Here is a 27,323-nt window from a genome sequence, read left to right on the forward strand (position 1 = left end):
ATGGCGACCATATCCAAATATTTAATTCCAAGAACTGAACTCATCTACCATGTGATGTCGGCTGTAAGTATCCTGTGTGTTGTAATGCGTTAATGCGGAAACAATTTACGTTGGAAAACATTAGTTCCAATTTTGGCCACCAGGTGCAAATCTGGTGCTGTGAATGCAAAAAGACGCATAGACACGTTTCCGCATGTAAAGGATTAGGAACGGGACGTGGGCATAAAAGGTCATACAAGCGAGAAAAGCATAATGTTGACTTTATATTGACCGCCACTTACACAATGTGTTCAATATAACCACCTGAAACATTGACGAGATACTGCATTCGTAAATCGACGTGGCTGCTCGCAGCAGTTCCGGTGGAATCCGAACAACATGTTCCTGTACACTGGCCTTCATATCAGTTGGAGACCGAACGTGGTCCCGGTAAACGCGTTCTTTTAGATACTTCTAGAACCAAAAGTCACATGGATTCAGATTCGGTTGTCCTGCAGGCCATGCATCTCTGGAGATAACACGTTGGAGGTCTCGAAGCGAGCAGACGTCACGGTACACCAGACAGGCCCTCTGGGCTTGTCCTCTTCAAAGAAGGACGGACCGAGAATAAAGCTGCTTGTGAATACACACTGCACAGTCACATTCGGCGAGTTCAGTGGCTCTTCGTGCACAACACGCGGTTTAAAAAATGGTTCAAATGGCTCTGAGCAGTATGGGACTCAACTGCTGTGGTCATAAGTCCCCTAGAACTTAGAACTACTTAAACCTAACTAACCTAAGGACATAACACACATCCATGCCCGAGGCAGGATTCGAACCTGCGACCGGAGCGGTCATGCGGTTCCAGACTGTAGCGCCTTTAACCGCTCGGTCACTTCGGCCGGCACACGCGGTTTAACAGTACCACAAATTCGGTAGGTCTGTTGCAACGCCCCAAGGACAGTAAACCCCAATTAACAAACTTTGTGGAAACAAAGTAGGGAAGTGAGTCATCTTGACAATGACGGCAACTATTGACGATAAAATCTCCACTGGTAATATTTTGATTAACACCTATATTATTCAAGAACTGAGAATAGCCTACAAATAGGGGAGATAAAAGGACAGGATTATCATAGATTCTTTATCAAACATCTATAGAATAAATTCAAAACCATATGAACGAAGGTTAAATCCAAGAAAGTAATTCAGTCAAAGATAATATTTACTATGGAAGAGAGTTGTAGCCGCATCGAAATGGAAATTAAATGCGACTACTATTCAACTCGGATATGGAAATCTTGAATTAGTTAGTTGCTCTTGAGTCGCTCTAGAGTACATTTGTGATAGTTGTCTGGATGCAAACGCCATTAGATTGTTTCAGTTTTGGAAGTTTGATAATTCGCGAGATAGAGATTGAAGTATTGCTCAGTCATTCGACTGAAGAAAGTTAATCTGTACCGTTCTCAACTCGACGGTATAGTAAGACGAGTGTTAGACTTCGATTGAGTGATACTGGTTTATCGGACTTAGCCTTCATACTGATGAACAGTTACAAACCTTGAGAGCAATGGATGAACGACAGAAAAACAATTCCTAGTCTTGAGTAGGACGCAATAAAACGAAGACACGAAGAAAGACAAGTACGTCGATTAGTCAAAAGTTTTCGTCAGCGTCACGATTACTGAACTGAACAGAAGTTATTCTTAAATGACATATCGGCGTGCGTTTGTTGTAGGGACAAAAAATTAATTACGGAAAGAACAATAAAATCTGAGTCAAAAGGGAAATGTTACGTGTCGCCTAACTCTTTAAACATTTTAAGTGACTCTAATGGACAGTGAAGAGTGATTAGTTTAAACCAGTATTATGGCGTATTAAAAAAAAGAAAACATTTACTCCAACATAAGTTATCTCTGGAGTTACGTCGGACCGTTGTTAATAACTGGACGTAGCAACGGAATAGTAGACAGAAAAATGTGAAAAACGACCGTAATGATGAAATAGATAATCAATATTTAATTTCATCACGGAACTAACCGGGCATAAAAATAAAAATATACGATCGCAGTTTACCAGTTTGCACAAGATGAGAAGACTGTTGCGGACAGATAACAGAATATTTCTAAACCACGCGAGGAGTTGTGTTCTTACGGAAGTTACAGGTGCTGTTCCACGTCATACCGACGGGGAGGAACATCGTTACGAGACGCGTCTCTTCCCGGCGAGTGAAGCAGGGAAGGGACGTCACACTGTGTATTCACTTCAGCCTGAAGCGTAAAATGTGCCTCGTCACTCCACAGAATACTGCCCGGCCACATGTCATCAACTTCGATCCGTGCCAGAAACCGACGAACAAATTCAGAACGTTGCTCCGAATCATGAGGTTTGAGTTCCTGTAGCGTCTGGTATAAAACAGACCGCAAAACTTTTCGTATTGTTGACCATGGGATGGACAACTGTGATGTGCAGCACTACCCGGGGCACGTGCTGCATGGTCAGTCACAGCAACAGCCGCCTCGTCAGTCACAGCAACAGCCGCCTCGTCAGTCACAGCAACAGCCGCCTCGTCAGTCACAGCAACAGCCGCCTCGTCAGTCACAGCAACAGCCGCCTCGTCAGTCACAGCAACAGCCGCCTCGTCAGTCACAGCAACAGCCGCCTCGTCAGTCACAGCAACAGCCGCCTCGTCAGTCACAGCAACAGCCGCCTCGTCAGTCACAGCAACAGCCGCCTCGTCAGTCACAGCAACAGCCGCCTCGTCAGTCACAGCAACAGCCGCCTCGTCAGTCACAGCAACAGCCGCCTCGTCAGGAACTTCTACCGCGGAAGGACGCCTTCCTCTCCAGGTGCCATACCAGGCTCACCTGTGTTTCCGAATTTCATTATCATCTCCTTTAAACCACTCAATGACATCGGGCCTCTCCTCAGAGCCGCCAGTTGGCGATACTCTCTCAATGCAAGACTGTAATTGCTGCCGTTCACAACCGCGTAATTGCTGCCGTTCAAATAAAAAGGGACTCACTCACAGCGCATGGTGTCTCTTCTCGATAGCCATACTACCCGCTCACCTTATGGCTTATCAGATGGCAGCGTAGGTGTCGTACAGACAGTTCACCGCGTCAGATTTGCACCTAGTGATCATAACCTAACTAATGTTTTTCCAGCGTAAATCGGCTCCACATTAACGCATTAGCATATCTGCCAAGTTTCGCTGCCATACGGTAATTACAGATCACAATGAATCTCCGTGAGTTGTTGTACTTTAATTATAATCAACCGACATGGAACAGGATATCCACGAGCCAATAAACGCTGCAACCTAAGAATTCATTCATTTATCACTATTTACAATCCTGTTACCAAAACCACAAATTTGTGCCCCCTGGATAAAGGAACTGATATTTTTCAGTAAATTTGTGAAACGTGTGACTTAAAAACATCGGAGTGTTTATTGTAAAGAGGTACAAAGGAGAAAAATTAACGCAAATCATAATAGAAGTTTATTACTTTAATTATTTTGACAGTTACGTCATTAAATCATAAGGGTATGGCGAAAAATAAAAAAAAAGCGTAGCTATAAGGGGAACGACAAATAGAAACAAAACATAGAAATAGACGTCCCTTTTGTCACGTAATGCCAGGTGGCTTGCGGAGTGTAGATGAAGGTGAAATTTTATAGCACAATAGTTATACCAGCACTATTATACGTAAGCGAATTTAAGGTTTCACGCAAACGACAAGAGAGAGGCAATAAAGAATCAGAAACGAGGATACTGAACGTCAGGGAAAGGATATTAAAAAGAAGTTGAAATTTAAAGGAAAAAAACATTACAGGAAACTGCGATGCATACATTACAAGCTTTAATAATAACATACTATTTTTAGAAATAAAAAGCTACAAACCAAGAGCGTGAAGAAGTCGAGGCAGATTAGGAAAAAGAAGAAATTGTAACAGTAATAAGTCTTAAGGTTTTTACCATGGCTGTCAATCAGCGACTGTTGTATAGTACAAAATTTTGGAAAACACAGCCGTCAGTCGCGAACACAATTCATTTGCAACCTAGGTTTGGGTGTCACAAGGGACACCTTCTTCGGACAAAATTAAAACTAAATGCTACAGCATAACGTACCAAAAAATACGAAAGCTGCGGTCATACCTGTCAGCATCAGATAGTCAGAATTAAAATAAAATGCTACAGAGGTGCAAGCCACTAGGGGCTGCCATATGTCCTCTGCTACAGTCAACACAAAACTGAAACATCATGTGACTTGTGCGCCACGGCAACTTCAAGACAATACCACCATCTGGTGGCTAATTGGTAAAACAAGCTATTTTGTAAATATCTCTCGTAACTGCAGAGAGGGAATTAAACAAACACCTGAACGGTGTACATGAAGTAATTACAATAGCGGGATACTGCATGATATAAAATACAACTAATGAATGACTGGCTGTAGTAGAAAAATTCCAGAATATATGCATAAAGAAGACATATACGAAATAATCCATTAAATGATATTACTGCTTTCTGTAATAGATACGTTATAAAAACCAAAAATTTTTTATTTATGTTACCGCTTCCGGGAATATTTATGCAATCCCGTGTAATAATGGGACTTTCTGATTATTTATGGGCAATACGTTATATTTGTTTATGTTGTGGGTCAAATGCCAATCTTTGCACCAAGCGTTTACCCTCTGGGTACAATTTTCTGGTGGTCCGACTTCTTTCTATACAACAGCAACATCCGTGAATAGCCTAATAGAATTTCTGATGTCATCCACTAGCTCATTTATATACAGGGTGTTTATTTTAATCTGAGGCAACTAAATATCTGGAAAAAGACACATTGTACGAAAAAGAGTTGTAGGTGAAAAATTAATTTTAATAAGGGGGACACATGTTTGTGCTACAACTGGTCACCTCCTAACGCGTGGGCGCGTCATCTTCGTATTTTCAAATGGGAACCCCCCCATTTTTATTTCACATTCTGTTTCTACGCTAAAAAATACGCACGGTTTACTCAAGCCATTGCTTTCCAATCGTGGTAGATGGCACTGTCATCGACAAATATCAGTTGTGTTTTTTTTTTTTTTTTGCAATTAAGAACCGAAGTATTTGATACCAGATTTAATTTACGATGTAAATGTAAACCTTTATCTTCTAACGGTCGATATTAATGTTTAAACGTTACTTGAGTGGTGCAAATGTGATTGCACAGAGCAATATGGTTAGCCGTTTCAATGTATGTTTAGAAAATACGTATAGCATGCTCCAGGGACAACGATGTGGATGTAATAGTTTTCTGTACCCATTGGGATGCTTTCGGTGAATCACCCTACCTCTCACCATTGGGGTGCTTGATTTCGTTGAGTCCCCTTGCCTCTCACCACTGGGGTGCTTGATTTTGGTGAGTGCCCTTGCCTCTCACCATTTGGGTTCTCCATTTTGTTGAGTCCCCTTGCCTCTCACTGTTGGGTCAATTGACTTTGGTGAGTCCCCTTGCCTCTCAACATTGGGGTTCTCCATTTTGTTGAGTCCCCTTGCCTCTCACTGTTGGGTCAATTGACTTTGGTGAGTCCCCTTGCCTCTCACCATTGGGGTTCTCCATTTTGTCGAGTCCCCTTGCCTCTCACTGTTGGGTCAATTGACTTTGGTGAGTCTCCTTGCCTCTCACCATTGGGGTTCTCCATTTTGTTGACTCCCCTTGCCTCTCACTGTTGGGCCGATTGACTTTGGTGAGTCCCCTTGCCCCTCACCATTGGGGTTCTCCATTTTGTTGAGTCCCCTTGCCTCTCAGTGTTGGGGCGCTTGATTTAAGTGAGTATCCATGTGAAGTGCACCTGTCACTGTCACTTCATGGACATTTCACGTTATTAATATGGTTGTGGTTTGTATTCTGCCAGTAGCCGCATAGCAGTCTGCACGAGAGTTCCGCCTGTTGGATGGAAACACACCGAAACCAGTCACCTTGAAATCAAGCACTTTGATGATTTCGGGTCTCACCACAGTCAGCCTCTTAGGGTACAGGAAACTAAGTTACTATACAACTGGCTTATTTGCCAGAAATTTCAATGAGTAGGCATGTTATTTGTAGTGTACAATCACATTTGCACCACTCAAGTAATGCTTGAACATCAAAACTAATTGTTAGAACGCAAAGGTGTACATCTGCATCGTAAATGAATTGTAGAATCAAATGTGTCGGTTCTTAATTGCAAAAACTGGCGCATTTGATACTTGTAGAGTACAGCGCCACTTACCACGAATGGTAAACAATGGTCTGAACAGACCGTAGGTATTTTTTGGCGTACAATGCGAATATGCAATAAAAATGGGGTTTCCCATTTGAAAATACAAAGTTGACCCCGTCCGTTGAGGAGGGTTGGTTAGGAGGCTGCCATGTATAGCACAGACAGATGTCCCCTTTGCTCGTATTAACTTTTCATCTAGAACATTTTCTTTCGTACGATCCGTCGTTTTCGAGATATTTAATTTTCTCAAGTTAAAGCAAACATCCTGTACATTGTGGAATTTTAAAGGTCTGATAATACTTCCTTTGTGACCGCCTGAAGTAACTTTTACGTATGAAGATTTCTCTCCACTGAGAATGACGCACTGTGTTATGTTTGGTAGAAACTCTTCAATCGAATCACGCAGTAGGTTTGATATCCCGTACGCTCTTATTTTCTTCATTACGCGGTAGTATGAAACCATATCTAACGCACTCCGAAAGTCAAGGAACATAGCATCGACTTGGGCGCCGGTATCAACTACTTTCTGGGTGTCACACGATCGTTGTTTTCTGAACGCATGTTGATTCTTGCAAAGGTGGTTTTGGCTCTCCAGAAATGTCAGGCTGCGAGAATGTCCCAGAATGCTGCAGCAGACCGACGTCAGAGATAAACGCCTATACTTTTGTGCTTCTGTTCGGCGAACCTTCTTGAAAACAGGAATGAGTTTCACCTTTTGCCGAGCACTAGAAAAGGCTCACTCCTCCAGTTACTTACAGCATAATACTGCCGGAGCAAGCTATTTTGCATACTCTCTGTAAAATCGTATTCGTATCCCATTAGGTCAAGTCGCCTTTCCTATGTTGGGCGATGTAAGTACATTTCTTAACCCGTGGTCACTTACTTTGATATCTATCATTTTGACGATTTAAAGGAGGAACCACAGTATGATTTTCCTCAGTCAAACAGTTTTAGAGAAAGTCAGTTATCCTCCGTTTCGATGCCATTAATAGTCACAGAGTGTCCGGACTGATGACTTCGATGCGGTTACTGATTTAACATAGGGCCAATACTTTTTAGGCTTTTCTGTCAAGTCGGTAGACACAATTTTGCTTTCGAAAACGTTGAACGATTCACGAATGGATCTCTCTACACTAATTTTGATGTTGCTCAATTTCTGTTTGCCTGTGAGGCTTTGGCTCCTTTTAAATTTTTAGTGAAGCTTTCACTGCTTTCGCAGCAGCTTTCAACACGGCTTATAATCCACAGCGGGCCTCTCCTGCCCCTCACAGATTTTCTCCGGGACGTACCTTTCCGAGGCATATTGTACAATATCCTTGATCTAGGTTCATTGACGCTCAACACTTTTTGTCGTGGGGATGAATGTTTTATGTTGACCGCCCAAGTATCTGAAACCTCTTTGTTGTCGCTCTTACTAAGCAGAATTATCTCCCTACCTTTCTTTAATTATCCTATTTACACCGCATCCTATTGTGCTGTAACGGCCTTATATCACTGATTCCCCGTTCTACGCAAGGTCGAAAAGTACGAGCCTGTTAGCGGCCACGTGGCTTAATATATTGACTTCACGAGTCTGGTCTCAGATAAGTCATTGCATGACTCCCTGTCCTTACTATCCGCCTTTATCGTAACACGAGCAAAAATTGACGCGAAATGTGCGGCAAGTCTTCTCTCACATGTTTCGCCACTAATTATGAAGCAGGGGGTCAATAAAAGCATCCGATAACTATGTGACTATGTTTGACCCTCCTTTAACACTTAATTTCACCAAAATTATTTCGCTTTCGAAATCTGTACTCACCTCACTTGATACGATCGTATTTTTTACAGCTACAAACACGTCCCCACAATCAGCGTTTAACCTGTCTTTGTCGTACAGGGTGTTCCGAAAATCCCGTTACAAACATCTAGGACATGTAGAGGAGAGTGAGATTATATTTGAATAGGAACCAATGTTCTATACAGGAACTCGAGACACTAGAACAGTCCTTTCACCCTTACTCTGGGAAACCATTATCACAACCATAGGTGGAAGTATACGCGTCCAAAGACTCTACTAGCCAGGGAATAACCACCTATGGTGAGCTAACATACACTCACAAGCGACAACATCGTCAAGCCCCTGCAAATCAGCAACATCAACTGGATATGCCGCTACTAAAGTCGACCAAAAGGCTACAGCAGGAAGGCACCAGCAGTATCCTACACTGTGAATCTGATATATGACCTAGTGGACATTAAACGATGACGAACCAAACTGTTACAGGTATGCTGACGCTGACCGAGAAGCCAACGCGGCACCCAGCAGCAGCCGACGAGTAACACCACTGTAATGTTGTTGCTTTAATTTCTTCTGCAGGCGGTGCTGCTATTCAAGACCATAAAAGTGGGTTAAAAGCTGTGAGCTATCTGAGGAAGTTAACCTTGCATTACTGCGCAACTGTTTCACCAGGTATCCAGTCTAGCTTACCAAATTCCCAACAAGACTAACATTAATTGTAATCCTTTAATAGACATACGACAACCATATATATATATATATATATATATATATATATATATATATATATATATATATATATATATAGAGAGAGAGAGAGAGAGAGAGAGAGAATTTAAATAAAAAGAAATAAATCAGTTTATATTTGGAAATTTATTTTAACATTGATCATTGAAATTTCAGCATATTAAACTTGATTCATAACTGAACTGGTACCTTATTTAGGATTGTGAAAATGTGAGTCTGTAATCTTACAGAACACATCAAATATGGAGCCACGATTGGGAGACTGCATACAACACTGCATTCATAAAATAACACACGAAGAACGTTGAAACATATGCAAGAGGAAATTAACCACTACCAACCGATTCAATTTTCACCCAAAGAAGTTACGTTCGTAGCTCAATCCTGTCCGCCATGTAGTTACCACACACTGGTATACTAAAGTCTTACTAACTCTCTGTGAAATCTTCCCGAAAAGAATAGCTGAGGGCTACTTTGATGATTACACCACATGCTTCACGTGGTCAACTTGGTTTACACAAAGAGTGTAACTCCACAATAATTTTGATAATTAAAATAAATTAGATCGAAAAGCAATTTACAAAAGAAAAACCTCGAACTGGATACTAACGTCCTACTATTAACCTGATGGGTCAAACCATTGTATGAGCACGTGGTACTGGTCTCACAAAGTACACCCCACGTGGGTTGAACATAAAGAAAAGTTGCTATATTGAAAAATATTGTCAAGACGAGACGTTATAATCTCACGCACATTCGCATTTAAGATTGATGATCTTAGTTAGAGTTACTGATCAACACGTGGGTCCACTTTACTCACAAAGTAGTGACAAAGCAACTACCGGAATATATTCTGAACTTCACACTCGAATTACACTGCGCTGCAATTTAAGATAACATTAGATATTTTAGAGCTAAACCTGAAATAAAGGTGATTAAATTTTCAGTTAGGCTGAACTTAAGAAATCCATTGTCCTACGGACTTAGCAGACACGCGCTTAGCCGGAGATCTTACCACTTCAGACGCTCGCGGCGGACAGACTGACCTGGTCCCTTCCTAAGGGTGGCTCACAAATACAAACGGAAGTGGCCAGAGGGGCAGCTTCCTGTACCAACATGACAAGGGACGGACAGGACCATACTAAGGATAGAAACCTCTTTGCTTTTAGAAAGCGTAGCTACCTGTTCCGACGTTGGTCCTACTGTTCTCTAGCAGACAGGCTTGTCTGCTACCCTCAAGCATGCAACTAGAAATACATTTGCTCATTCATCCTCACACACAGAAGGGAAGGGAGATGACAGTATCTTATCATATACAGTATATAAAAGAAAGCGGATGTAGGTTCCGTATGAGATTGTGTGACATGAATTACATATAAACTGTGTTTTAAAGTGTAGTAGTGTGACAGATCGTTCTTGTTTATGTGTAAAAGTAACACGTTCCACTACTCAGTCTCCTCCCAGATAGTCAGAAACACCACAGTAAATTTAGAAGAGGAATTTATGCCGTAAATGACAACAGATTTAAGAAATTAACATGAAAGGAATCCAACAGAGACCTTTCACCACCGCACAACGCCAAAGGTATCCACCTGCATGATATCCACTACCAACAAAGCCTACCCTTGCATGATCTGTCGCAGGCAGTAAGAAAACCGCTACTGCTCTTACAACCCGACCCAACTATCGCAGAAGTTTTTTTGCCTTGGCTCTTGCCTTGGCACTTTTTTCGCTGTGCCCTTCAAACCACCACCCTTCGTTCAACTTTCGACCCAAGTTATCTCCAGGAGCGCGTATTAATGGCTAACCTTAGCCAGACGTACGTAAACATCGCAGTAGCTACATCCTGCGAGACCTCACTTTAGTGAAAACTAACACGTATGCAGAGATGGAAGTAGACCATTTGTGTTGGCCATTATGCCGGTGTGGGCGTGGAGGGGCTCCATCTCTTCAAAAAAAAAAAAAAAAAAAAAAAAAAAAAAAAAAAAAAAAAAAAATCCGGAAGATGGTTTCAGTTCAGATGTGTAACGCATCCACGTCTACTGAGGGAAAGACAAAAGTCTAAGAGTTGCTTGCCCTGGTACACATTAGGGTAGACAGGATGACGTGTACTACGTCAGACGGCCACCTGTCACTTAACGTCTGCCTTGCTGCGAGACCTATCCAATGCCTGCGCGTAGTACGGTACACGTTTTCTGAATACAAAGACGTGCTCCTTGACTATGGCTAGTCTGCTGTATCACGAACGGTTTTCGCAAAGTAGCACGCCATCGCACAAACGTTTTGACAAAGTTACGCAGCGGCACCGAGAAACAGGTTCCTTCACCGTGAGGAGGCAGGACTGTGGTGCTCCACTGTAACGCCATACGCCCGAGTTTGAAGAAGACGTACTGCGTCGCGTTGAAGAGAACCCCTCAGCGAGTACTCGAAGGGTTGCGCGTGTTATGGGTGTTATTCACAATATCGTCAGGGACGCTCTGCGTGAGCAACAATTACATCCGTTACACTTACAAAAGGATATACGCTATGGGCTCAGTCGATTTTCTACAACGTGTTGCCTACTGCACGTGGTTCCTGCACCGCTGCATCGTCTCATCCGCGTTTCCACGTCGAGCATTGTTCGCAGATGAATGTAAGTTCACTAGGCATGTGTTCTGAATTTGCGGAACAGCCGTATCTGGGCAGACGAAAACCCTCGTGCCACGCATGTTCAGGGATTTCAGTACTGCTTTGGTATTAACGTGTGGGCAGGTATTCTGGACAGTTATGTGACTGGGTCATATACCTCCTTCCACTCAAGCTAACTGGTCCTGCATACTTGATCTTCCTACAAAACGGATTGCAGGCTGTGCCACTTAATGTCTGTCAGGAAATGTGGTATTAGTATGATGGTGCGCTGCCTCACTTCTCACGTGCGGTTCGGAGAAATCTCAACAGACGATAAGGTGAAAGATGGATAGGCCGAGGTGGTGCTACCACGTTGATGCCATGATCACCCGATGTAACTCCTATGAACTAATTCTTAGTGCGGTCGTATGCAAAGTTTCTATGTGCCTGGTTTAATACATACAGACATACTTACATACATCCTAAGAAAGCCTTCTTACGAAGTTTCAAGAACCAGCATTATGTGAGGAATCTTGGAATATACTACATATTTGTACGTACAGCTCCCGCAGGTATCGCCAAGACAAGAGTAGACTAATTACAGCGAGCATAGAAGCAATCATTCTTGCAGCACTCTATATGTGAATCGGACGAGAAGAAGTCCTGATAGCTGGTAGAGTGGGAAGTATTCTCTGCCATACACTTCAGTGGTCTGCAGAGTGTGGATGTAGACGTATATGTTAGGCTGTGGATAAAAACAATATCTAAGCGGATAGGTACTAAATAAAAATTGTACTCAAATATAAAGAGGTACTTTGATGTTCCGAAAGTTGTGAATGTGTTCTCAGTTTCCTGTTTTGAACGGTAATGCAGCTTTCACTTTTCGTTTTTTACTGTATTCTGGGATACTAATTTCTTTATCAGTTATCAAGTGGTTGCACCCGAGTCATGGACCGGGAACTCCTAACGACGATAAGTACGACGCGCCAGTCGCATTTTTTGGCATCGAGGCAGTTGCAAGCTTTACAACGTGAACCTTCCGCATCGATGGGGAAGGAAAGGCGACTTATTTAGTGGTGCAGCAATCCACTCTGAAGCCTCTCTGTGATGTTCCGTGCCATTGGTTGTTACGTAAATGGAATCCTCGAGGTCACGCTGTCTGTCTGCTGTAGGTTAAAGCTATCTCAGTCTCTGGGGCGTTCGGCTTGTCTTGTGAAGTATTTACAATCGACGCCTGATTTAGAATCCACCAACGCCATCGAGATCTCTAAATAGCGCACTAGAGGCAGAGCTGAAAGATCGGTCTGCAGGCTGGTATCACACTCACGCTAAACGTTTCCGGACTCGGATTTGGCTCCACCTACACCCCTTTGCTCCCTCCCCATTACGATACTTGCTCTCCCACCAACATAAAACATCATCACCATCACCACCACCACTACCACTACCACCACCTTCGGAACATCAGAAGAGCTAACGTTCACTATAGAGTCAACAGACCGTGGCCAATGAGCTTCCAGCATGCCGGAATAATTGTAGGTCGACAACTTCTGTTAATCAGGACGAAGAAAAACTCGCCGAAGTTGCAAATTTCACTTTGTTTTTATTTACTCGATTACTAGTTTCGCGCCGGTACTCATTTATCAAATCATCGTAACAGATAGTCAGAACGGTGTTTCCGAAAATGCAAAAACCATATCAAAAATGTATACGTACGAGTATTATGAACTACAAGCGATCTTCATAAAGTCGAACAATATTCGAGAATTCTTCAGACGATAGTTTTCGAACTAACTTCTTTGGTGGTTGCTTCCGGTCTGTACCACAGTCTGTCGGAAAAAAATTCTCGTTACATTTATTCCTTCAATAACATTACAACACTGTTACAGATGTTACGTCATAAAGCTCTGATGCGCCTTCACCATTCTTTGGTTTATTGGAAGATAAATGTTACTTCGATTTTTTTAAAAAATATTGTTTGTTAAGTGCCGTTTTTTGGTAGATCTTTAGTTTTCTCGTACGACGCGCAAGTAAGTAAGTTGCACCAACGGCCAGCCTATAGCAACCCAGCAGCTGTGACATGAGCGATCGTCACCTATCTGTCTCTTCGCCATCGTGGAGCCTTAGAAGAGTGCTCTCGTAAGACTATGGACAGCCAGCCCGTCCTCTACTTTATTAACAGCAAGCTACGAATACGATCGTTGAGTTCTATTTTTGCATTGAAATCTACGAAAGTGGGCCCAGTAAAACTTTAATTCCTCTGACGAATCATTAAATACCTGAACATTTCACACAAGTTACCAATCTGTGCACCTCTTTTAAATCTTATAACGATCTAACAGAATACCTGTGCAGATTGTTGCAGATGGTCTGCGAAGTGTCTAAGGTTGTGTTCAATATTGTCACCCACGTCTTTGACGTACAACATTACAATTATCTCTGTACAGTTCAGCATAGTTTGTTTATTATGGTTGGAACTATCTGGATTGCCATTCTATGTGGACATTTCCAAATATACGTATTTGACTGTGTTTTAATTACTTACGAAGATGGATGGTTTGAAAATGGACATAATATCCGAAACTAGTCACCACTAATCAATAAAGGATACTTCTTAATGCAACTTTCGACGGAATTCCGACCATTTATTTCAATAAAGGAAAAGTTTCTCACGTATTTCACCTGCATCGTGTTGGAGGTCCGTAAATAGAGGAGTCTGAATGTATTTGGAGGAATGACAGCCCATTCTTCCTCAAGAGGCGTAACCAGAGAAGGTTGTGACGTTTGATGACGGTGTTTGGAGCGAAGACGACGTTCAGTTCATCCAAAAGGTGTTCCATTGGGTTCAGACCGAGACTCTGGGCAGACCACTCCATTTCAGGAATGTTATTGTCCACAAACCGTTGCCTCACAGCTGCTAGGTGCATTGCCATGCTGACACAAACAGTCGTCGTCTCAGAACTGTTCCTCCATAGTATGCAGTACACAATCCTGTAAAACATGTTCGTATCCGGTTTCTAAAGCTACGAAAAACACCTCTATGCTGTAAGAACACCTCTTCCGTACTTCGCTGTTGGCACTACACGTTCTCCAGGCATCCACCAACCCCAAATACTTCCATCGTACAGTTACAGGATACAGCGCTATAGATCAAGCCAAATCACTCGATTCCCACCATCCACTATCTATTGCATCGCTCTGCACATCAACTCGAGTATCGCTTAACACTGACAAGGGAACCTCCCCATCGCACCCCCCTCAGATTTAGTTATAAGTTGGCACAGTAGATAGGCCTTGAAAAACTGAACACAGATCAATCGAGAAAACAGGAAGAAGTTGTGTGGAACTATGATAAAAAAGCAAAATATACAAACTGAATAGTTCATGAGCAAGATAGGTAACATCAAGGACACTCCTAGTTCGGGGAGCGCCGTGGTCCCGTGGTCAGCGTGAGCAGCTGCGGAACGAGAAGTCCGCGGTTCAAGTCTTCCCTCGAGTCAAAATTTTAATTTCTTTATTTTCGCAAAGTTATGATCTGTCTGTTCGTTCATTGACCTTTCTGTTCACTGTAATAAGTTTAGTGTCTGTGTTTTGCGACCGCACCGCAAAACCGTGCGATTAGTAGACGAAAGGACGTGCCTCTCCAATAGGAACCGAAAACATTTGATCGCAAGGTCATAGGTCAACCGATTCCTCCACAGGAAAACACGTCTGATATATTCTATACGACACTGGTGACAGCATGTGCGTCACATGACAGGAATACGTTGTCGACCCACCTAACTTGCACACTTGGCGAATGGGTAAAAAGATTCTTCTACCTTGCCCGATTTAGCTTTTCTTGTGGATGTGATAATCACTCCCAAAAAAGTGATGAAAACATAAGAGTTTGTCACACAAACTCCAACAAATGAATGCAACAGTTTCACAATCGCACAGTTTTCCCTGTGCTCTGTCAAAACATATGTTTTTAACGTTTTCAATTTTTTCCTTGTGTAGACCGTCAAATCCTTCATATGTCCAAGCAAATCTAAACATGTCCTGGAATTTTGGAGAGCGAAATTGATGTGTGAGTGCCTGAACTTTGATAATTGTCTGAAAACAAAAGATTAAACTTTTCACTCGAGGGTGGAATTGAACCGAGGACCTCTCGTTCCACAGGTGCTCACGCTAACCACGAGACCACGGTGCTCCTGAGATCAGATCATCCTTGTTGTTGCTTATCGTCTGCATGGACTACTCAGTTTCATAGTTCCACACAACTTCTTCCTGTTTTTTCGATTGATCTGTGTTCAGTTTTTCAAGGTCTATCCACTGTGCCCACATATAACTAAATCTAGGGGGGTGCGATGGGGAGGTTCCCTTGTGAGTATAGAAAACGTATGGCTTATAAGGAATTATCTGGCCACACGTTGCCAGTACATGACCTCTGCCTGGTCTCTGTTTAGATGTGGTCGTTCCTTCGCGTTTACACTTCACAACCACATCATCGACGACCTTCCCATCCTGTGACACGTCCAGGTGGCGCTGGGTAGAATTTTGGTGGCAATGGGACATCATTTACCCACTTTACACGTGACGTGGATTGCTGAGTTCTGGAATTTTTTCGCACGTGTCGACACCTTGCCGTTTGAAGCGTCGTCCAGCCCCAGGTTGACATGTCAAGGCTTTTGCACCATTACAGAGGAAGTTTTCAGGCACCTTTGAGCCAAATTTCAAACTTACGCGTCGCAATAGGAGACAATTACGCGGATCGAAACAGTTATTCTTAATTCTACTGTACAGTGCTGTGAGGCACAGGCATGGCGCTCGAGAGACACGCTGCATATTACCGGCAGGCGAAAGTGATACACCGTGGGCAGTCGTGGTCACTGCCGGCGCGACAACATGCTGCAAGCACTCCAAATAGCCAGCGCTATCTAAGTGAGGCTAAAACGAGGAAGTGCTGGCACAGATGGCGCATATGTACGAGGTTCGAGAAGCTCCCTGAAAGATTTATGTTATTACAACAATGCCAGAAGAAACTCCTCCGAGACCCTGAAAATGCAGTATACAAAGGGCAGTTGGAGGCAGTGTCGGCAGTAGCAGATAAGCTGAGCAGCACAAGAATTACAGACAGTTGGAGCCACAGTGATCACTAGCGAGCATCCTAGTCACTGTAAAGTGACAGTTCGATGATGCTACTGTTTAGCACGAGAAGACTGTACACATTCGAGACAGGCACTGATTTTTCCATAAGTATCCAGCCACAGTTCTTACATCAAGTATTATACCTGTCAGTAAAGCACAAGGTCTGTAGAGTTTTTTTTTAGAAGTAGCAAGGAGCAATAGTACTTGTGTGTGTCAGAACATACAGAGGAACAACTGCCACCTTACGCTTGTCTCCTAGTGTCTAGCTGTGTGAGTCGCAACGAGGAATAATTGGTAGTTACATGTGTATAGGAAGGAACGAGCGCTGTCTTAACCCATATCTTACTTTTAAAAAAAATGGTTCAAATGGCTCTGAGCACAATGGGACTCAACTGCTGTGGTCATCAGTCCCCTAGAACTTAGAACTACTTAAACCTAACTAACCTAAGAACATCACACACACCCATGCCCGAGGCAGGATTCGAGCCTGCGACCGTAGCAGCAGCGCGGCTCCGGACTGGATATCTTACTTTCATTCGATTATTTAATGGTGTCATCAAAACGAGTCAGAGGCAAAGCACTCGTCTTTGATAGTAAAAGGTAGTACTTACGTACTGGGGGTTGCCACAGTGGTATCATTGATGGATAAAAAGCCATTGTAAAACACCTCTCTGAGCAAGGTCGAACTGTCGAAGAACAAAATGTTTTAAAATTATACTTGGAAGTGTTTGCACCGTTATTCACTTCCTACAAAATTCAGCTCTCCAGTACCACATCACCCCTGATAAATATCCTAGGGAACTTTCTCCCTCTCACACTGGTAAAGGGAAATTAGCAGATCATAGATCAATCCCCTGTGTACACATCTGCTTGACAGATGTGCTGTTCACAGAGGTAGTGGCGGAATGACTTGTAATTTTCACATGTCAGACGCTGCTGCTATGCGTTTATCTCTTTCCTTGTAAGAGGTATTCCCCGTTACTAACCATAATTTTATGTAGGGCAGATGCAGGCATAATATAATTTCTGAAGCGTGATCGGTTGTGAAGAGTGGACGCAATACATCTCTGGAAAGCTATATTGTGTTTGTATCACACAAAACCAACGTTTTAAAGAAGTAATTTTTTCGTTTTACGGTTCGATAACATAGTTTATTGTAGAGAAACCGGGAAGAAGGATGTATGTCATGCGCTTGAAATATATTTCTTGCATTGGAATATTAACAGCGCCACAGTCCATACGACTGATAGGTCGGAAACGCAAGCGATCTACCATTATAATCCGTTTTAAATGTGGAACGTTGTGGCCTTAGGAGTGCATGTGTTTATGTTTTCTCTTACCAATACGTTCCAGGTACTGATCCTAGACTCTGGACTAATACTTTAAAATTCATAGCTTGGTTGATTTACGTAAAAATGCTTTGAACTCCACCCGTCTGGAGCTCCATCGTGTATAAAAATCGCCCGTTTCTTGTTCTTCTTCACTGTCTGCTATTTTATCACAACACCTTCACATCTGTTACTATACATCGATAAGGAGTGCTCACCTCATCGACATGGGCGCATCTCGAGAAATCTTGCGCATTTGGATGGGCGAAGACTCGGCAAGCTCCATTCATTCACGAGATGTGGAATGTAGCGGTCTAATTCTGGTCGATTGCAGATTAAACCGGTGACAGTGTTGGAGGACGGGCTGGTCAGTGACAGTGTGAGGGGGTCTTTCAGTCTCTAATTTTACCCTAAGACTGCGAGAATGCTCTGTAGCATCAGCATGCTCTCTGCATCAGCATAGAGATAGATCGTAAATTAACCACTATGCTTGAAGTGTTAGAAATATGTAGAGCGCTGTCTGATATACATTGATGATGGATGTGTTCGAGAATAACAATGCATGGACATACTGCACAGTCATCTATCCATAATCGCATTGATACTTGCAAAGTGGGGGAGGGGTGGTTAGCTATGATATTGAAATTGGGAAACATGCTGTCACATCATTGGTCGGTGTTGAAATTACTGTAAAATTGGTAAAATTGCTCATACAATCAACTGTAATGCTTATTATTGAGTATATCGGCGGTGTCTTTTCCATCCTACCCGTCCGATAGTACGCTGTTGGTTATCACATAATGATTGACTGACATCACTTGTTTGAGTTGGAGAAAGAGTTTTGGTGGAGGGACAACACATTCTGGGGACGGATAGCACCAAAACAGCGATCGCATACATGACCACAATATGAGGAGTCAGTTGAAAGGGAATGTGGAGCCATCAGATATTCCGTCACTGTGACAGATGAGTTTAAATGTAGAGATCGTCAATCACTTTCGGACAGTAGTTTGGAAACTCTCCACAACACAGCCAAACTCTTACAGTTTACTTATGGTGTAACTGTCTTTTATTTAAAAGCATCCAGTGTGTGCGGCATGTTATGGTAGGTGCAGTAACAACATGTTTTACACTGTGCGACGTCTAGTTTTCTGTGAGAGGCAATGGATCAAAACGTGTTAATGTCAGTTTAGAACCTGACACAGACCTTGAAGTAGTGGCGAAAAAACAAAATGTATGGCAGTGTACTAAGCGTGTTACAGCAGAAAAAAAACAATGTTTCAAACAACGACACAGGGTCACAGGAGCGTCTCTTGCGATTTACAGTATAGTCTGTGGGATACGGTCATCTTCCTAAAGAATAGGTGATGAAACTTTAAACTTGTCTGTGCAATGGATCAATACCTGTGTATTTAGTAGGATCATCACATGTGCTCGAAGCCGGCACACATGCGGTATTTGTTTTCGATATATGAGAGGAGAGAGATGCGGTAAAAATCTTATCGAGTTCTCTATCGGATGAAGTTAGTGGAGCTTTTATAGTTCATAATTTTTCTCTGGTGCATGGAACAGAATAACCATGGTAGAATGTTGGGTTGATAGACGTGAATGGACCCTGAGCGACGTGGATCTGTAGTACCTGCTTGTAGTTTGGAGAAGCACCACAATGCAGTAGCAAAATCCACATCCTTCCCCCAGTTTCCGTACTGTCCTTTATACTACCTCGTGTTGCAGGAGCAGGCTTCGTTTCCGTCGAATGGTCCAAACACAGATCTGTCACAGTAACTCAGCTTCGTCTGGTTCTACACAGGATGCCGAAGATGGTAGATATAGCTTTCTCCTACGCCTTTCCGACTTACATTGGACCAATCACATGCGCAAAGCTATAGGGGCGGTAGTGCAGAGTCTGTGGGGTAATTGCAAGATACATAGGGTTTACCTGAAACCATGTTGGAATTTTACTGTAGCAGATAGGTTCGAGAAAGATGGCTCGTTTCGAAATATGAGAGTGCGAGAAATATGATATGGCATCGAGACAGAATGCGTTACAAATACTGCAGAAATATCTAGTGGCGGAGGTGCGACGGCGTTGCAAATATTGGTTTCATACCACACTTCTTAGCTGAATCCCTTTCAAATTGCGGTTAATTTTATTACGAGGTTGCGCCGTCGGTGACGTATTGGTCTGATACTCTATACTGCGGCGATCGCCGTCTCGGTATTTGTCTGGATTCGTAGGTAATGCCATGCGTGGATTTATAAAGCCGGTATAGCTTTTAACATGGGTACTTGTGTGCACATGTAGAACCAAGACCGCGTGTGACAGTAACATACAGTAGTTATTGGGATCGGGTTTTTTAACATCTGGCGGTTTGTAAGACTATTAAACCTCTCTTTTTAAGACACGGTGGTAGCACTCGCAAGAAAAATTTATGAGACATGTCCACCCATCGTTGATTTTCGGTCAGTATTATTTCGTATCGCCAGCGATCAGCTATTGACGACGTATTATACTTAATAAAACTGGCTCTGAGCACTATGGGACTTAACTTCTGAGGTCATCAGTCCCCTAGAACTTAGAACTACTTAAACCTAACTAACCTAAGGACATCACACACATCCATGTCCGAGGCAGGATTCGAACCTGCGACCGTAGCGGTCACGCGGTTCCAGACTGTAGCGCCTAGAACCGCTCGGCCACTACGGCCGGCTACACTTAACAGTAGTAGGAGATGCGTGATAGATTCACCTGGAGCATCAGGCTTATAAAGTATGTGTTTGTGTTCAGGCACGTGCAAAGGAAGGTATGGATTTGACGTGGAATACTGTGACAGCAAAGGGAAGAGTATATCAGCTCATAAGAATGGTACTGATATTTCTATTTCCAGAGCCACAGCTATCAACTGGATGTATTTCCGATACTTCGCTCATTGTCGAATGTTGATCAACTGAGACCGCAATCGTAACATTTAGTTGTATGTACAGGGATAAAATATATATGCGACCGATTTCTTAGGATAATGATTCTACCTGTGTGTGCCTGGCGTGCAGCGCCGGTGACGGGAATGATTCACGTTTCCCGTTAACGACAGAAAATGGCCAAATGGAGAGGCCTCTTGGGGTGTATGAATGTAGATGACTTAACCGTATTGTCCTCTAGACGACCGAATAGCGAACCAATACTCAGTATGTGTTGGGCAGCTTTCGCGATCAAGTGAAAATTTGACGAGACTCAATATGGATGTGTGTTAGCGCTGGGCCATTATTCCTGCCCATGTAAATTGTTTGGTTGACTGCTTTTCTGCACTTGACTTCTTTATTTAGTTGAGAGAACATCGATTGTGGTGTGTGCATCTAGCAGGTGGAAGACACGTTTGCTGGTTCTCTAGACATGAGAAACACGTTATTTGACTTTGTAAATTATAGGGATGATTCAGAATCTGTTACATCACCGACATTGGTATTAGCAAGTGGAAATACCAGTTTACTCTATTTTTCTTTTGTCGAGGTTTTTTTTTCACGTAAAGGTCTTTGCAGACGGGGTAAGTTTCTAGTTATTCTGTGGTTTACAGCACACTCCACCCAGCTAAAGTTTCGGGTTTCTAGAGAAATAATTTCCAGTCTATATCTTCCGAATTATATCGCGTGAGCGGTACTGCTATGCAAGCGATATTGATATGTGTTTGATATCGAGAAATACCGCGAAAATGGTATGATATTCTAGAAAACCATGCGAAATTAGATATGTTCTTGTAATCACAGAGCCTGGAGATGTGTGCAGAAAAGCGAAGAAGCAAGCAGGTCCAGACCAGAAACAGTAACGCATTTGTGCTGCGGGGGAAACGCGTCAATCTTTGCACAACAGTTCTGAGAGTGACTTTGATCCACTGGGGGTGCTCTGGTCACGTGTTTATCTTGTGCCGCAAATGTACCTATGGTGCATGTGCTTATGCTATCTGTCTTTGCAGTATATATTCAAGTGATGTAAAACGTGTGATTTTGTATGGCACAGGATACGAATTGAATGTTTACTACATTGACATATTGCTGGGTTGGAGATCGGTTTCATGCTCTAACATTCAGGCTCCTGTCCTCAGTCGGATAGCAGTGTAATTGAGTAAAAGTCTCTCCGTATTCGACGATATGTAGGGTACTTTGCAAGGTTTATGTGGTGTCACCGCCAGACACCACACTTGCTAGGTGGTAGCCTTTAAATCGGCCACGGTCCGTTAGTATACCTCGGACCTGCGTGTCGCCACTATCAGTGATTGCAGGCCAAGCGCCACCACACGACAGGTCTAGTCTAGACTACCGAGCACTATCCCCGTTGTACAGCCGACTTTGCTAGCGATGGTTCACTGTCTACATATGCTCTCATTTGCAGAGATGACAGTTTAGCATAGCCTTCAGCTACATCATTTCCTACGACCTAGCAAGGCGCCATATTCAATTACTATGAATGAATTCTGAACAGGTAATATTGTGAATCATGTACGGTCAAGAGCGACGCTCATCATTAATGGATTAAAGTTAAGTATCAAACTAATTACACCCGCTTTCTGAATTCTGATTCCTTGTCATGTTCCAGACCTCACATCAGTATAGTTCTTCCCTCCTCACGCCAGCCTGCGTGAGCTAATACGCGTGCATTTCGGCCTCCACTAGTCTCATCTGAAGAAAGAAAAACAAAAAGGTGGATGGTTCTTCCACACCGGCAGCATCAGTAATTCAGCTGGCAAATCAGATTCGACCAGAACCAATCATAACCTTCATTCATTCACAAGACATCCTTTATGCTGGGATATAGGAGTCCCTACATAGTGGTGAAAACGTTTGTGTAAGTTGAAAGCAGGAAGGGTAAGACGTGATGGATGGAGTGCCACGTTAGGACTATCAGGAGGAATGCATTCAGAGTTATTCCGCGCTATTGTCGTGAACAGGTTCTGTTATGATGACAAGAATTTCCATGTGGACAAGCTGGGACATCATAAAAGCTCCTACAAAAGTGACTGTTAACTATTTCTGGGACACTATACAATTTCTTAGAGATCGAATTGGCTCTTATTTTACATAGCTATGTGACGTCAGTATAACATTGAGAACCTTTAGTCGCCACGCGGGCGTTTCGTGACGAGGCATCAATCACAGTGGGGCAAGTAAGCATGGCTGGATGCAGCTCATATGTCCTGTTAGAATAGCTAGGGAAAAAGCAGCCTGTGCCATTCTGGAACAGCTTTCTATAGCATGATCTGGGACATCAGTATCCACAGGTATAGTGTCAGTAATGGTAAATACACATGTTGCTCAGAGGCATTTCGCACATCGGATCAATGTGAGCATGCCTTGGAGTTCTTTAGCGAGGTGGACAGGGATGTGTGCTGTACCTCATGTGATCAGTGAGGACATGACGGCGGAGGAGGAGACGCTGTGTAATTGGACCACTGCGAGCAGCCCTAACCTGCTAGCCTGAGGGAGGATGGCAGGGGCAGTGGAGGTGGCGGGGGCAGTGGAGGCGGCAGCGTCGGGTGTCGAGTGGCAGGATGTGTTTTTTTATTAGTGATCTTTTGTTTAAACTGTATTCCATCGATTTCACTGACCAACAGGATGCTGGGTGAAAAATATCGATTTAATTAATTTGCATAAATTTTTAACATCAATGCGGTGTTAGCGGTACAATAGTTAAGGGGAGGGTGTGTGTGAGTGGGTGACATGGAGCAGAACAGCAGCTTAAGTGCAGAACACTAGGTTAATTTGCATAATTTTTATGTACAACATAGTAAAATAGTTTAAGGGGGTGGCTGACAAAGAAGAATGCGCCAGAAATGGCGTTCAAAAGCACGTGAAATTCGAAAAGTGTACCAGAAAATGGTGGGAGGAATAACTGATTAATTAATTTTATTATCAAAGGCGGTAGAATAGGTAAAGGAAATGGGGTGACATGGAAAACCACTTAACAGAACATTATGTTAACTGCCGATAAAGGGCCAAACATTAGGTTAAGACACCCAGAGTACAGTGCTGAACATTAGGTTATGCAACATGTTTGCTCCATGTAATTACTTCTTACATTACCTACATGTTTCTGAACAGCAAAGAATGATGAGCAAGACAAATCCAACCCCCACAAGCTGATTTTTTTTATAAATAAACAATATACCCTTGAATTTCCTATTATGAGATGCTTCCTCTCCACCACCAGACCGCCATCTTGGATTACATCACAGAACAGATGACAGTGTCCTCTGGTGGCGGCACTGTGTACTATTTCAGTTGGACTCCAGAACCCATGGGGACCACACTGTTTCCCACCATTTTCCCCGCTAGCTCGGATTATGTCACAAAATGGACAACAGCATCCTCTGGTGGCAGTATTGTGTACTAGATCAGTTGGACTCTGGACCTAGTGGTTAACACACTGGATGGACCTACTGCCTCCAATTGTTTAAATAAATAGTGCATGCAAAATAAAGACTTCTGACCAGCACAGGTTGAGTCCTGTCACAGCCACTTCCTAGGAGGAGATGGCAGACAGGTGACATAGGTTAGTGAAGGTGGCCCAACTACTCTTTCTTTCCCGCCATTTACTTTGGTGTGTTGCATTGTCCTGATGGGATTTTAACTTTGCACCAATCCTTAGGAAGTGGTGGCAGTTGGATGACTTGGGTTAGTGGAGGTAGCCCAACTGCCCTTTCTTTCCTGCCATTTTTCTTACGTTAGTAGAGGCTGAATTATCCTGATGGAGTTTGAACTTCATGGCTGGGGGGTCTGGCACTTTCCCACCAGAGAAGTTAATTAATTGATCAATTTAATTAAGTAATCAATCAAATTGATAAGAGAGGGGGACCTATTCCAATAACTCAGACCTGCAAGTGTACCTGTACCAGCGAGACGGAAGGGGTTGGGGGGGGGGGAGGTGGTGGTGGGGACAGTCCTGTCAATCAAAAGGAAATGGGGGTGACATGAAAAATCACTTAACAAAATGGTTCAAATGGCTCTGAGCACTATGGGACTTAACATCTGAGGTCATCAGTCCCCTAGATCTTAGAACTACTTTAATCTAACTAACGTAAGGACATCACACACATCCATGCCCAAGGCAGGATTCGAACCTGCGACCGCAGTGGTAGCGCGGTTCCAGACTGAAGCGCCTAGAACCGTTCAACCACACTGGCTGGCAGCACTTAACAGAACAATATTTTAAGTACCTGTCAATCAAAGGAGAACAATAGGTTAAGTACCTGTCAATCAAAGTAGAACAATAGGTTTGCACCTGGGTGCATACCTGCCCCTATGTAGGCAACCCGCACTAACAAAATGGACTGAAACATGGCTTGTCCCACATCTGGTAATTCCCTGGTCTGTCTGCTGCTGGTCTCCCACCAAAGGTGCGGAAAGACACAGGATCTTACAGGTAGTCGATTGTTTGTTCTCTGATGGCAGACACAGAAGTGAAGCGGTCACGATGTGCTCCTTGCACAATACGGCGATCCTTCCTCGTGGTGATCAGACGTGATCGGCTGGAATCTTGACGACGGATATCTCTGCCCTCACATTGCCATGCTGTCCAACGTCCTGTCACTGTCACATCCTAATGCCTACAAAAGTGGATATTGTACGGTTGCACGATTCGACCAGATGATCGAACAAAGATCCACGACGAAATTGTTTCAAACTCTCTCATGTGCTGATAAAGCTGTATCACAAGAGCGTGCGGCATCTCCGTCTGCTTCAGTGTGAGCACATAACACCTGACACTCTTCATATTCCTTATTTATCCTACCAGGGCTGGTAGCAAAACAAAACACGTGCAACACTAATGCACTCTGGAAACCATTTGCCTGTCACGGATAATTGCAACTAATTATTTTCATACCGGCCAATGGAGTGTATTTGCACGAATTTACATTCACATCCGATCATATCTTCTGGCTGCTTAACTTTCCTTTCAGTCAGTGTATTATTCGTGAAATCTCAATACTATTTCGCCGTTCAACGCGAAAATATTTCACTGTCACCGCTCCCCGCCCCTCCAGTTCAGATCTAGGGTACACTCTTGTTATTGGTTGCAGTACTTGTAGATTTCCATTTTGAGCTTTTTTTAAAAACTTACACTATTACACAACAAAAAAATAACCTTTGACGAGTGAGCTAGTTTGCAAAGAGAAACGAGTTTACCGATCTATGTACACACCATAATTCTGCGAGGGATACTTCCACGTTGTTGGAAAATATCTCACTTGACCTTCGTACAAGAATGTGATTCGAACATGATCGAGTTGAAATTCACTTCCACATCATGTTTCTGAGCAATTGCGTCAGACCGAGCGGGCAAGCGCAGTAGTTAGCACACTGCACTCGCATTCGGGAAGACGACTTTTCAAACCCGGGTCCAGCCATCTCCACTTAGGTTTCCCGTGATTTCCCTATACCGATTAAGGCAAATGCCCGGACGGCTCCTTAGAAAGGACACGGCCGCTTTCCTACTCCATCCTTCTCTAACGCTAGCTTGTGCTCCGCCTCTAATGACCTCGTTGTCTACGGGACGGTCAACAATAACCTCAGACGTTCCATGGATGGTAGATGGGAGGAGGCAGTCTTGTTTTGGGACAATAAGTTCGCTTAATCTGGCCCCACTGTTTTGTGGGGGGCTTAAAAGCGTTTTTGTACGAGAAATCAGTCGAGACTGACGAGCATCTCCTAGAAAGAAATTTCGCTACCTTTACTGTTGTTCAAACAATACCAGAACTATTCGGACGAGTGCACGAGAACTTACTGTGACGACGTCTGTCAGCACAGAAATAGGAAGACGTAATTTGAGCAACTATTGCCAATGAAGGACTGTGTGTAAGTTATGCAGATAAATAAAAGTGCTACAAAAATATGTACGATTGGATTTCGTTGGCAGCAAACGGCAAAATTAAAGTTTCTAATTTTCGCTCATTGCTTTACACTCAGTCATTTCCGAACATCGGTTTCCTTTACATATTTGAAAAATTCTACCCTATTCATCAGTCTTCTGATTTGTATCATCATCATCACCATCATCATCATCACAAAAAGATCTTGTTTATGAGTGACCAATAATTATGTTATCTGTGTTTCAAGTATATCTGGTCGACCCTCCTGGTGGTAACGGCAGACAGGTGGTTTGCATGAAGCTTGCAGATAATTAATTTATCCCAAAACATATCCGAAAATACCTGTAATTTAATTACCTATCCTCTTAACACAAAATATTTTTGCACAACGTCAGCGTTAAAAAAATACGGGAAAAGCAATAAGTTGTTTACGATATTTGTTCATATTTCTGTTAATTTCAGTCAGAAACTGAACTTCTTGCTAAGAGTTGACAAACTGAACTATTCACTACTGTTCAAGTAGTTTATTGAGCTTCAACTCTCTCTCTTTCTCTCTCTCTCTCTCTCTCTCTCTCTGACGCTGAATGAAGCTATTTCAGATTTCAACAACTTGGAATACCGCCACCAAAAACTAC

General features: G+C 43.0%; 1 protein-coding gene across 1 annotated transcript; it reads left to right on the top strand.

Annotated features, from left to right (window-relative positions):
- Window positions 1–27,003, top strand: LOC126471377 (uncharacterized). Its single transcript, XM_050099499.1, has 3 exons — window positions 1–63; window positions 2,488–2,764; window positions 26,936–27,003. Exons 1-3 carry the CDS (start codon window positions 1–3, stop codon window positions 27,001–27,003), a joined length of 408 nt encoding a protein of 135 aa, XP_049955456.1.
- Window positions 27,004–27,323: the final 320 nt, after the last annotated feature.

The sequence above is a fragment of the Schistocerca serialis genome, chromosome 3 (assembly GCF_023864345.2).
Source record: "Schistocerca serialis cubense isolate TAMUIC-IGC-003099 chromosome 3, iqSchSeri2.2, whole genome shotgun sequence".
Taxonomy (NCBI): domain Eukaryota; kingdom Metazoa; phylum Arthropoda; class Insecta; order Orthoptera; family Acrididae; genus Schistocerca; species Schistocerca serialis.